The 12,652-nt window shown below is 37.0% G+C and overlaps 1 protein-coding gene across 1 annotated transcript; it reads left to right on the forward strand.

Moving 5' to 3' along the window:
* The first annotated feature begins 763 nt into the window (after positions 1-763).
* On the forward strand, positions 764-6,471 carry FDCSP (follicular dendritic cell secreted protein). The gene is made up of 5 exons (XM_070790741.1): positions 764-921; positions 2,251-2,320; positions 2,752-2,784; positions 4,179-4,383; positions 6,386-6,471. Exons 1-4 carry the CDS (start codon positions 764-766, stop codon positions 4,338-4,340), a joined length of 423 nt encoding a protein of 140 aa, XP_070646842.1. The 3' UTR covers positions 4,341-4,383; positions 6,386-6,471.
* Positions 6,472-12,652: the final 6,181 nt, after the last annotated feature.

Here is a 12,652-nt window from a genome sequence, read left to right on the forward strand (position 1 = left end):
TGCTTGGGATTGTACCTAAGCAAAAGTCCTCAGGAAATGTTAGCTGTTAACTATTTTTCTGAGTTTTTTTGAGAACTAATTTCTAGGAAAAAAAAAAGAAAAGAGGGACATTGATGCATTGCTACAATTTTGTTCATATAAAACTCTGATGAAATAAAATTTGAATGCACGTATGCAATATTTTTGAGGGCTCTTTAAATATGATAAAAAGCCCAAATTTTATGCATAGAAATTTAAAGTGATTCTTGAATTTTTTTGAGGGCTCATCTAACCACATTTGATGGTTAGACATCTTCTCTTGTGTTAAGTGCATCTTTAATTGAAAAGCAAATTGTCATGTTCCATAAGGTAACTAAGATACTTGATGTTTCCAAATGTGGTCCACTGATCTTTCAAACTCTAGGGCTGCTCACTGAAATCAAAGAACTAAAGGTAGAATCATGCAAAAGATATCAACCCCATGCTTAACGTTTTTAAGATTATTTACTTTCTTAAAATGACAATACAACCAAAAAAACTTCCCAATTGATTATAATCAATACCAATAGGATTCTGAGAAAATAATTTTTTTAATTGTAGAAATTAGAGGAAAAAAATTTAAAGAGCAGAGGGCCACTTTATGTGAAGTGATAAGCTTTGAATACACAACTTGCACAAGTTGAAAAGAAAACACAAATAGTTGCCTTTGGTAGTCACTCAGCCAAAGTTTCAATGAAACTGTAAATGTGAGTTATTCCACAATTTCAACACATCGTGATAGTTGATGATTCAACTAATAACTGATCCCAGGGAGAGGCTCTCAAACCACAGGTTTCATCCCATTCACTTCAGAGTGTATAAAATAGCTGGGATATTCCAGAGCCAGTCACCTCCATTTCTTATAACACCATCCCAGAGAAGGAACGGACTGGGAAGTTTGAGGTAAGAGAGATCTTAAGTATCATGGATTTTAATATATCAAGATATATTATATACCTTTATATATGTTATCTAGAGAGATAGACATATCCAGTAAACTGTCAAAATTAAAATTATTGAGACTGTCATGTAATGGTTGCTTAAATCTGTAATCTTTAAGTGATTAGACAATCATCTAGTGTATACCTATTTATAAGACTCTTTCTTAAAATCATCACCCAGCTATCGTAAGTACATATTTTAGAATGGCCATAAAGAAATCTTTATGGGGGCTGGAGTGCTGGTGGCACACTGTTACTGCTACAAGAGCCTAAGGCTCATCGATTTATGAGCTTAAGTCAGTAAATGAAAGGAACATGCACTACCACATACTCTCTAGAGTATGAACATGTGACTATTTGTGGCCTCCTGTTTTTCTTTAAAATTTTCTGTATTTACATTCCATTCTATAAAATATCATGTTGACTTTAAAATATCATGTTGACTTTAATGTAAAAATTACTTGGATTTTCCTATAAATCCTTAAATGAAATTGATGCTCCAGGAAGATGCATCTAATTTATTCAGAGACATTGGATGTGTTCCCCAGCATACAGCTATATACTGCTATGGGTACTACAGTTTGAGAAGTAGAAAAATAAGAGGTGATAGTTGGTAATTACGCTGAGTCCTGTCTATAAGACAAGATCTGAAAGAGTCTATGATGTGCTTCACCTGTTTGCTTCAGGTGGTTTTAAATCATCCTTGAATTAATATTTGTAATACCCCTTTGAGATAGGTTCACTTGAATTCTACTGTCTCCAAAAATCTTTCCTTGATTTCTCTGTTTTCTTCTATATTTGATATTGTTAGTCATGTCCAACTCTTTTGCGACACCATGGACTATGACCTGCCAGGCTTTTCTGTCCATATAACTCTCCAGGCAAGAATACTGGAGTGGGTAGCTATTCCTTTCTCCAGGGGATCTTCCAGACCCAAGAGCTGAACCCAAGTTTCTTGCATTGCAAGAAAATTCTTTACCATCTGAGCCACCAGGGAAGCCCTAAATTGCTTATCCCCACACTAAGTCTCTGTATAGCCCAAGGCTGTATTTCCTTCCAGCAGCTACTCTTATTAGCATGTACAGAGAAGTATTACTCTTAAATAATATGTGAATATTTGTTTTTTAAAAACTTGATGTAACATCAAAATTGCAAAACACCTTAGATTCTACCTAAAAAAAATAATGGTCTCCAAATAGGTTGATGCTGTAAGAGCTATTAGTAACATAATATGTGCTACAACTAGATCTACTGAATTTGTGTTGACATTTGGTCTTTCTATTACTTCTAGATTACATCTGAATAAAATGAAAGTTCTCCTTCTGCTCACAGCCATCTTGGCAATAACCATTGGTTTCCCGGTGAGTAGTTCCGTATTTCAGAGTATTTATGGGTTGTTGTTGGTTTTTTGGTTGTTCTTGCTGTGGTTATTGTTCTAATTCATGAATCCTAGGAAATGTTTCTACTTTAAGCATGTCTAATATCTGGTTTTTTTACATTATATTCTATGCAGTTTTATAAATCATATACTGTTTCATGTATAGTTTAATTCTACATAGTCTTGATGAAGCGGTGAATTTTTTTGAGGTGTTTAGAATAAATAATAACATTTTTCAGAAAAATAATTCTTAGAATATTTTCTGGAAGCTCAAATCCTAAATTAAACAAATGGCTACTATGAAACAATACTGAGTAGTGGATAGTTAAACTATTTCCTTCATACATATGTATGTTTCTCAGTTTGTGTGTTTTATTATCATGAGTTGAATTAACTTCACTGTTTAATCTTTAGGTCTCTCAAGACACGGAAGAAGAAGCACGAAGTGTAAGTTACATTTTGTTGTTTAACATGTGTGATTTTCATGTGAAATATCCATAACTGTGTTAAAGATGTTCCTTTATTCAAACTTCTCAAACTCCAGAGAAATCCTTACAGAGTTTGGGTATTAGACTCAACAGAGATTCAGCCTCCAGGGATATGACCTTTGCTTGTTACAAAGAGAATTATCTCAGCATCTCACATAACAGTGGGTCCAAACTGAAACTTGAATCACTCAATGATGAATTGTATTATAACACATCTTTTACTAAAACTAGCCCAATAAGTGTTGATACTCGCTCATCCCTCTATTCCACTTTAACTCTACAAAACCCAGTCCAGAAGAGATAATAAAAATGATAATATAAAAATTTGAGAATTAGGGAATTTGGGCCTTCTTTGATGGCCCCACCAGTGGAAAATTCACTAACAGCTTATATTGGTCTAAACAGTTAATTAAAAAATGTTTAAGAAAAAGAAAATAAAATTTTAAACAGGAAGCTCTTGTTTAGGAATTTGTTTATACTCAGATTAATCTTATTATTTCCTGTATGGATGTTGGAGTTGGACTATAAAGAAAGCTAAGTGCTGAAAAATTGATGCTTTTGAACTGTGGTGTTGGAGAAGACTCTTGAGAATCCCTTGGACTGCAAGGAGATTCAACCAGTCCATCCTAAAGGAGATCAGTCCTGAGTGTTCATTGGAAGGACTGATGTTGACGCTGAGACTCCAATACTTTGGCCACCTGATGCGAAGAGCTGACTCATTTGAAAAGACCCTGATGCTGGCAAAGATTGAGGGCAGGAGGATAAGGGGATGACAGAGGATGAGATGGTTGATGGCATCACCAACCCAATGGACATGAGTTTGGGTAAACTCCAGGAGTTGGTGATGGACAAGGAGGCCTGGTGTGCTGCAGTTCATGGGGTCGCAAAGAGTTGGACATGACTGAGCAACTGAACTGAACTGAATCTTATTATCTTAAAGCAAGCATGATTGAGGCCAAAACTATAGAGAATTAAGGATACAGAAGTTGATAAGAATATGGATGGACAGTAGAGAGGAAAAGAAGGAAGAAAGAAATGAAATAGAGGAGATTGTATCTTTGGGTAAGGACCCTATATAAAGGCAAAGAGAAAAAAATTGATATCTCCTCCTCACTACCCTCCCCTTGATCTTGCACTTACAGAAGCAATTACCAGGAAAATCATCAGGCTATGAGTAGAAAGGTACAAGAACATGGTTATCTCTAAGTGATTTCCTACATTTTTCTAAAATGATGCAAATTAATCAAATCCCTGTTCATAGTAAACACAGAAAAGGTAAATATCTCAGAGATTCTAAAGCCTCTACTTAAAAATGAAGATCTGTATGTTCATTCAATTTCTTTCTCTCAACAGGTCAGTGGGAGTGATGAACTATCTTCACAGTTCTTTTTTCCTCCTTACCAATATCCACGCAGCCATTATTCACGATTCCTCTGTCCATGGTGGGCCTATTTTTATCCTCCCATTCCAGTACCTGCATCTGTCTCTGCAACTACTCCTCTTAATGAGAAGTAAATAAGAAAGAGAAGTCCCAGTGCAATTTAAGATGAAATAAGTGGTAAGTATGCAGAATACAAAACATGTGGGATTTTGAGGGGGTTTTTGTTGTTGTTTTCTAGCTGTGTGACAAGGAGGATCCTATTTCCTTGACCAGGGATCAAACCCACATTCCCTACATTGGCAGCTCCAAGTCTTAATTACTGGATAGCCAGGGAAGCCCCCAGTATGTGTCTTTTTTTGTTTTTGTTTCTTTTTGGAAGATAATTGCTTTACAATACTGTGCTGGTTTCTGCCATATATTAACATGAATCAGCCACAGGCATACACATGACCCCTCCTTCTTGAACCTCCCTCCCGTCTCCCACCCCATCCACCCTTCCAGGTGGTCACACAGCACGGGACTGAGCTCTTTGTGTCACACAGCAAATTCCCACTGGCTATCTATTTTACATATGGTAATATGAATGGATTCAGAAATTGTGGTACACATATACAATGGAATATTACTCGGCTTTAAAAAAGAATGCATTTGAGTAAGTCCTAATGAGGTAGATGAACCTAGAGTTCATCCTACAACCTAAAGCCTGTTGTACAGAGTGAAGAAAGTCAGAAAGAGAAAGACAAATATTGTATATTAACACATGTGAATGGAATCTAGAAAGATGGTACAGATGAACCTATGTGCAAGGCAGCAATGGAGATGCAGACATAAAGAACAGATTTGTGGACACAGTGTGGGGAAGAGAGAGTGGGATGAATTGAAACAGCATGGAAACATACACATTACCCAACATGTGTTTTCTTTACTTTGCTGTCTGTAGACTGAAATGCATTATTTCATGGGGAAAAAAAAAATGTTGCAATGTTTTCACTTAGCCCCATTAAGTTACAATTTGTCTCTGTGTGTTTGTTAGTCCCTCAGTCATTCTGACTCTTTGCAACCCCACGGACCCTGCCAGGCATCTCTATCCATGTAATTCTCTAGGCAAGAATACTGGGGTAGGTTGCCAGTTCCTTCTCCAGGGGATCTTCCCAAGCCAGGATTCAAACCAGAGTCTCGCAAAATGCAGGCAGATTCTTTACCATCTGAGCCACCAGGAAGCCCAGGTTATAACTTATTTCAATCTCCTTCTCTGGTAGAAAGTGTCAGTGTCTCTACTCAGAGGTTGGGTTTCCTTGGTGGCTCAGTGGTAAAGAATTTACCTGCCAAACAGGAGACGCGGTTTTGATTCCTGGGTCAGAAAGATCTCCTGGAGAAGGAAATGGCAACCCACTCCAGTATTCATGCCTGGGAAATCCCATGGACACAGGAGCCTTGCAGGCTACAGTCCATGGGGTAGCCAAAAAGACACACACAACTTAGTGACTAAACACAACTCACAGGTACATATGTGTGCTCTTGTATGATCCAACCTACACGGCAGTTTGAATCCCTCACTTGCTGTGATGCAATAGAAATAATCTTTCTTATGAAAATATTTTTGAAAAATATTTTTAACATTTTCTACTATCATCAACAATGGTGCATTTAAGGGCTGAATCAGAGCACCCAAAGAAGGTAAAGTTTTAATCAAAGTAAAGATCATAATTGATGAACTTGTGGATCTAGGGTCTAAAGTAGACTTCAGCCTATTCCTTAGAAAATCATCCATTGTTCTAATTAGTATCAAAACTCATTTAACTTTTATTTATCACAATGAAATAACATTCTAAAGACTGAATGCTCCACCTGAAATAAAGGTCCCTTTTATCTCATCATCTCAAAAACAAATTGATAGTTTGTTAATTACCAATGAATTGAGGCAATGTAAATGGGACTAAAGATTACATTAGGACCCAGCTGGTGGGGGGCGAGGGGGTAGATCTTTTATCTAATTCCAACCACTAAAAGTCTCTGCTTTCTTTCTTTCATCTACTCTGTCTTGAGCAGAAAGTTTCCCAGCCCTTGAACTAGATATACTTTTGAGCCAATATTTGTAATTAAAAAGCAAAAAGTCTTACACATTCACAAGCACATGACTCACTGAGTTTAATAACTTTATATCTGTGATTTATTTCAGGTCACTGCAAAATTGAACATGAGCCACTTCCTTGAAGAATCAATATTCCTGTTAATCAAAGAAAAATAAATGTGATTGAAGAAGCATATAAGATCATGGTTTCCCATTTTCTAAATCTGCATTGCCAGTAGGAATGCAAAATAAGTTTTAACAGATTAATTTAATATACACTTCCTGATGATAACTATTCCAAGGAAAGTACTGGAGTGGAGGTAACCAGAATTCTCTAGCCCTGGAATTACCTTGACTGAAAGCCTACTCAGTAGCTTATGTTATTGTAGCGTAAGGGAATTAGAGAAGACAAGGTTCCGAAAAGGAAGGAGACCAGCACTTTACAGGAACAGATCACCTTTAATGAGGCAAGAAGAGAAGCAGTCAGATTAGAGAGCTGCTGCACTAAGTCAAGAAGAGAGTAGGTATATATATGCAGAGATACATCGTTTTGAAGGGGTCTGTTTTTCCTCATGATTATTTTTGATTAGTTAGCTTTCTACAACTGGGGTAAGGAATTCCTGAGACCGCCAGAGACTGGGATTAGCTGGGAGCTGAACGTAATCAGTCTTAACGTCCATTCCTTTCTTGGGGGAGAAGGTTCTTTATTCTGTTTAGAATGGTGGGGAGAAGAACCTGGAGGGGAGTTTTAACTCCAGGCTATTGTGTAGCTTTCCTTCAGTTATATAGTTCTACTGCTTGTATTAATGAGACTAGAAGACGATTTAATTTACTTCAAAAACACATTTGATTAATTGAGTCTGAATTACTCAATTACTCATTTTAGTCTGAAATTTATATGCTGTAGCATATTAATCTTGATATGTTGGTAAAGGATATCAAAAACAACCAAATACTCTCTCTAATTTAAAAAAAAAAAAAGAAAAGGGTAATGGGTGGGTAATCCTAAAAATAGCATTTACATCAAGCGTATAGGTTAGAGTTCTTTTTCAAATCATTCTATCACCAAATCTCCACATAATCTCATTTCAGTAATCACATTTTATGTGGGGGGAAATTGAATATTATGAAAGTCCAATGTCCTTCACAATCATAGCATGTGGCAGAAAAGAAGTAAAAACCAGCATCCAAATCTTGTGCTTTTGTTTTAGCAGCATATTTAGTCAAATAAATTTTGTGTCCAGAACTCCACAATGACAGTGCCAAAGACTAGTTAAGTCCATTTGTTTTCTCTTTATTTCAGGAAGAAATATCAAATTCATGTTAATAAGGGTAACTGCCCCCAGACTGTCCTATGCTAATAACTCCAGTGCCAAACTGCCACTGGAGTTAGCTTTAAAAACATATAATGACCTTTATTCTGTCTTGCTCAAATGCCTTGTAAGGCTTCTTATTGCCTACAATAAGACTGCAAGGGAATCAGCCAACAGGGGAAATTCAGAGAGACCTCTGCAAGTAGAAACACAAGGATCAGGAAGAAGCACTACTGAATTAATGTCAGTGATTTTAAATTTTGAAGAGCAAAGAACCGGAGTTACAGAATGGCTTCTTAACACTGACATTACTTAGAATATTAGCCAGGGAGAAGTCTGGCTTCAAATTATAGTATTTTTTAAATGTATAATATTATCCATACAACTGATTATCTGTCATTTATGCATAGTGAAGTGAAAATGAAAGTGTTAGGGTCTCAGTCGTGTCTGACTCCTTGCAACCCCACGGACTGCAGCCCACCAGGTTTTCCTGTCCATGGAATTCTCCAGGCAAGGATATTGGAGTGGGTAGCCATTCCCTTCTGCAGGGGAGCTTTCTGACCCAGGAATTGAACCCCAGTCTCCCTCAATGCAGGCAGATTCTTTACTGTCTGAGTCACCAGGGAAGCCCTCCATGCATTTACGTACATATATATGTGTGTACAACACAACATAATTAGGTAAGCAAACCCCACTCCAACCACAGAATAGAATACAATGAAGGCCATTGCAAAGATCTGTGTGTTTTTCCTCACTGTAAATTTTGCTTATAATTCTTACTTCTTTTCTGCATATGTACTTTTACCATATGCAAGAATTATTAAAAATGACTCATGCTAGTTTTGCTATTTGGAGTTTATAAAAATGTGATCATACACTTTGTAGTCTTCTGAAATTTTGTCTACATTTACCATGCATATAAGGCATTCAAAGTACTGTATTGTTAATTTTGCTGTTTTGAGCTTTATAGAAATGGTATCATACTCAAAAAAAAAAAAAAAGAAAGAAAGAATCTGTTTCCCCCACATGGCATTCAAGGCCTCTACATACTAACCTCCAGCTTCTTTTCAAATCCCTGCAGCCACCCACCTCTAGCCTCCCTTGCATTCTCCACTGGCACACTAGGCCATCATCATTCCCCACCACTGGATGTCACACACAACTGTGCCTTTGCTTATTATGCTCTCTCCTCATGGAATATCCATTCCTCTGTTTCACTGTTTAAATCCAATTTATCTCTCAAGGTCCAAATCCAATATTATGACCTGCCTGAAAATTTTTCTCCTATTTCTCCAAACAGAATGCATCACTTACATTTGACTCTCTTCCACTGCTTTTTCCCCACTTTTTTATGAATTTCTTATAATTTACACTCTAGTAAAATAAATAATTTGTATTTCTGTTTCCTTCTTGAAGAGATTGCAAGTTCCTGTGAGATGGAGGTAGCTGTGCCCTCCTCAGGGTAAAGTGATTGGAGATTCATTCCTTGTGGACTGAAACTCCAAGCTGGGAATAGCAGGACAATTAAGACAGGCTGGGCCCAGCTCAGACCACATATTTCTCATTCTCAAAGTCAGGAGACCTCCCTGGCCACACATGTGCAGAAAGGCTCCTTGGAGGTCAAATGGGGAGTGATGCCAAGAAATGTTCTACCAGTAAGCCTTTTCAGTAGAATCCATCTTGGCTAAGAGATGCATGTGCACACATGTGACGATCCTGAGATATACCAAATATAGACTGTGAACCAAGTAAATCAAAATGATTGACCAAAGGAAACTCAGAAGTGCTGCATAAAAGTAATTCAAACTGTAATGAGGGCACGACTCAGCAACTCTCTCACTCTCTGAGTCCACCCACGTGTCCAACCCCTGGTACTGTCCTTTTTTTCCTCTTAATAAATACTTTTTACTTGCTTCACTACTTTGCGTCTTTATGAAAATTCTTTTCTGCAAAGCTAAAGTGCCAGGGCCCTTGTAACTGACCTTGTCACTGTCTAGTGGCTAAGATTTGGCGCTTTCACTGTTGTGACCTGGCCTCGGTCTCTGGCTAGGAACCCAAGCCCTACTTCAAGCCATTGCCAGCCAAGGCCACCCAAGATCCCCTGGAGTATCATAAGAATATAACGATTCCCCAAGATAATGAAAGCAGCACACACACACACATGCACACACACATACACGCACACACACACAATGTCTTAAAGCATTTAATATTTCACTAACTATGGGAAAACCAAGCTCAGAGACTTTCAGTTTATCAAGTATAACTTATCTTGCATATAAAGGTAAGTGCATATAGCAAAGGGTTGTGACCTTTATTGAGGATCAGTTTGTCCTAATCATCAGTTCCCGTAAATTCAATGATGAACATTCTAGAAACAAAACCCCTGAAAGGAAAAAAGGTAGCATGTGGCAATGAAAAGAAGCTTCCCTGCAGTATATGACAGAAGTCATCCAGCAAGAATCTACCTACACAATAAGCCTTTCATTGTGTCACAATGGGAGCCTTTGTCCCATAGATAATTTATCAGGAAATTAGAATTCTCACTGAGTAAAGATTACATCTCTTCACCCCAAGTTTAAGTCATCACTGGACCCTTAGCATCAGTGCGGGAAATTCTGCCATGACCATAAGCTGGCTGTAGATCAAGGCCAGCCTAATGAGCCTCTTGGCATGGCTTGAGCAGGGAAACTGCTGTCTCTGTCAACCATTTTCAGGGATCAGAATTTCCTCAAACATTAAACATTCCTTCTTTGGTACTAAAATTAGTGATCCCAATTAAAACTATATGAGTGACAGCCAGAGGACCACACTGTCCCCAATATAATTTGAAAAATTAATTTTATAGGAATTGTTTCCCAACCTTACAGCTGACAAATTGAATGCCATTGAATGACTGAGGAAAGGCAGTCATGAGAAAGCAAGATGGAGAGGCATAAAGAAGATAGGGATCCCGAGCCCTGAAGAGTAGCCGAAGAAAAACTTTGGCTGCTCTGAAGGTTAGGAGGACAGCTTTGCAAATAATTTATGATCTTCCCTCCTCTTTTTTAGTCTTTGATATATTTCTTAACTCTTGGAATAGGATTTTTAATTTATCCAGCTTAATTACATCACTGTAAACTTCTGAGGAAAAAAGAAAACATCGTATGTTTTATCTACTACATTTGTGAGGCAAATATATTCTATTAAAGTGAATCAATTATTCTCCCAGTGTATTTGGACAACATCATTTTTGGTCCTGACATTTTTTATTATTGTGGTTGGTGGTGTAGTTTCCCAATAAACCTGTCAATCAAACCTTCATCTTCTTTTGTAATCCAAGGTTGGTTAAAAAAGATAGGACCCACTAAAGCACTGTTTACCAAAGCATGTTTCTTGAAACATTAATATCACTAGTGGCACCTCAAATAAATATTTATCCTCAAAATATCTCTCATAAATTTACAGTCTATATACACATGGTAACATTCTTAAAAATGCCTGTTTAAAAAATAATTTTGCTTCACTACATTTTCCAAACTATATTGACCATAGACCAATCCCCTAAACTCATCTAAAACAGTTGGAAAAATCAGTGTGTCCCTGAACACATTATGCCATCTTAAAATGTAGTCAGCTACAGAGACACTGGGGGCCATATTCATGTAGAGTTTATGTACTAATTATTGAAAAAAGCTGTCATGGAAAACTAAACAAAGAGTTATATTCAACTCCAGTATTCTGCTACTTCCTTGCAGGAAAGGACTCATATGTCCCCCATATAATCTTCCAAATTTTATCCATTCACTAAAAAACTAAGTATTATTTATGTGTCAATTGTTCTGCTAAATGCTAGGGATTTGAACAAAATTATTAATTTTTCAGCTTTAAGGATCTTAGTCTAGCAAGAGGAAATTAAAACATGTATACAATTTCAAGAAATATAATGAATGTTCCAATAAGGTATTCATAGAGAGGGTTTTTTTTGGGTTTTTTTTTGGGGGGGGGGTGGTCATTTTGTTTTTAAGCAAAGAAAAAATTAGTTCTGCCTGCACAAATTTGGTGAGGTCCTACCAGTGACTTTGAGCTGAACCTGAAAGGATAAATAGGTATTGACAGATAAACATAAATTAGATGTTCAATAGATGCTTATCAGATGGATAAATTCAATCCTCAAATTGGTATTTTTAATAACATTTAGCTTCAACCAGCAAAGTAAAAAAGAGGGAAAAAAATGGAAATAAAATCATTTAGAAGCTATTTCTAATGAATATACAAATGATTTATAAAGTTCTCTTAGTCTTAGAAATACCCTGTGACCTGAGAAACAAAGGGAAAAGAAATAAATATGTTAGCAATGTTCTTGTTGTTCAGTGTACAACATTTCTGTTATAAAAATATAAAGAACAAATTTCACCTGATGAGTTATTTTCTTATATAAATAGTTAAGATATCCAAGAGATAGTATTTTCCCAAATATGTATGTCAATTTATTGGCACCCAGGCAGAGTTGAAACTTCCAGTCAAAGTTGGGTCAAATCAAGGTAGCTGAAGGCAATCAGCCACAAAACAAGGGGAAAAGTGAAGCACTGACAACTGAAGTGCCCTCCATCCCAGAGCCTAAGAAAGCCTCCAAGTTCCCTTAACAGTTCAAGACTTTGGTCCTGGAATGAAGAAGGGAAAAAAAAAAAAAAAAAAAGAATTTAGGGCCACACTGAAATCCAGCTGCCCTCACTTCAAACAAGAGCTCAGCTAGAGCCCAGCTTCCCCAGCAGTTGGGGGAAGTCTGTTCTAAGGCTCTCACAGAAAAACGAATCTCATAAAAATGCATCACTCAACCACATATACTAGCTCTTCAGTGAAATAAATTAGAATTCCAGATAATATGCTTGTCCACTTTAGAAGTTCTTCATGACCAGGTTCTGTCTTCATCAAGAAGAAAGTAGTGGTTTTCAAACTTTCATCTGTACCAAAATTATTTAGGTGCTTATTAACTGTGTAGATTTCCAGGAACGTGTCTCCACTTAAAAATTCTGACTCAGTGGTGTGGAGTGAGGCCAGAATTTACAACTTAAACAGCCCA

The sequence above is a fragment of the Bos indicus genome, chromosome 6 (genome assembly GCF_029378745.1).
Source record: "Bos indicus isolate NIAB-ARS_2022 breed Sahiwal x Tharparkar chromosome 6, NIAB-ARS_B.indTharparkar_mat_pri_1.0, whole genome shotgun sequence".
Lineage (NCBI taxonomy): Eukaryota > Metazoa > Chordata > Mammalia > Artiodactyla > Bovidae > Bos > Bos indicus.

Coding starts and splice junctions, on each gene's coding strand:
- FDCSP (XM_070790741.1), top strand. CDS start 764: ATGATTCAACTAATAACTGATCCCAGGGAGAGGCTCTCAAACCACAGG. Junction 922..2,250: donor AACGGACTGGGAAGTTTGAG/GTAAGAGAGATC, acceptor TATTACTTCTAG/ATTACATCTGAATAAAATGA. Junction 2,321..2,751: donor CAATAACCATTGGTTTCCCG/GTGAGTAGTTCC, acceptor TTTAATCTTTAG/GTCTCTCAAGACACGGAAGA.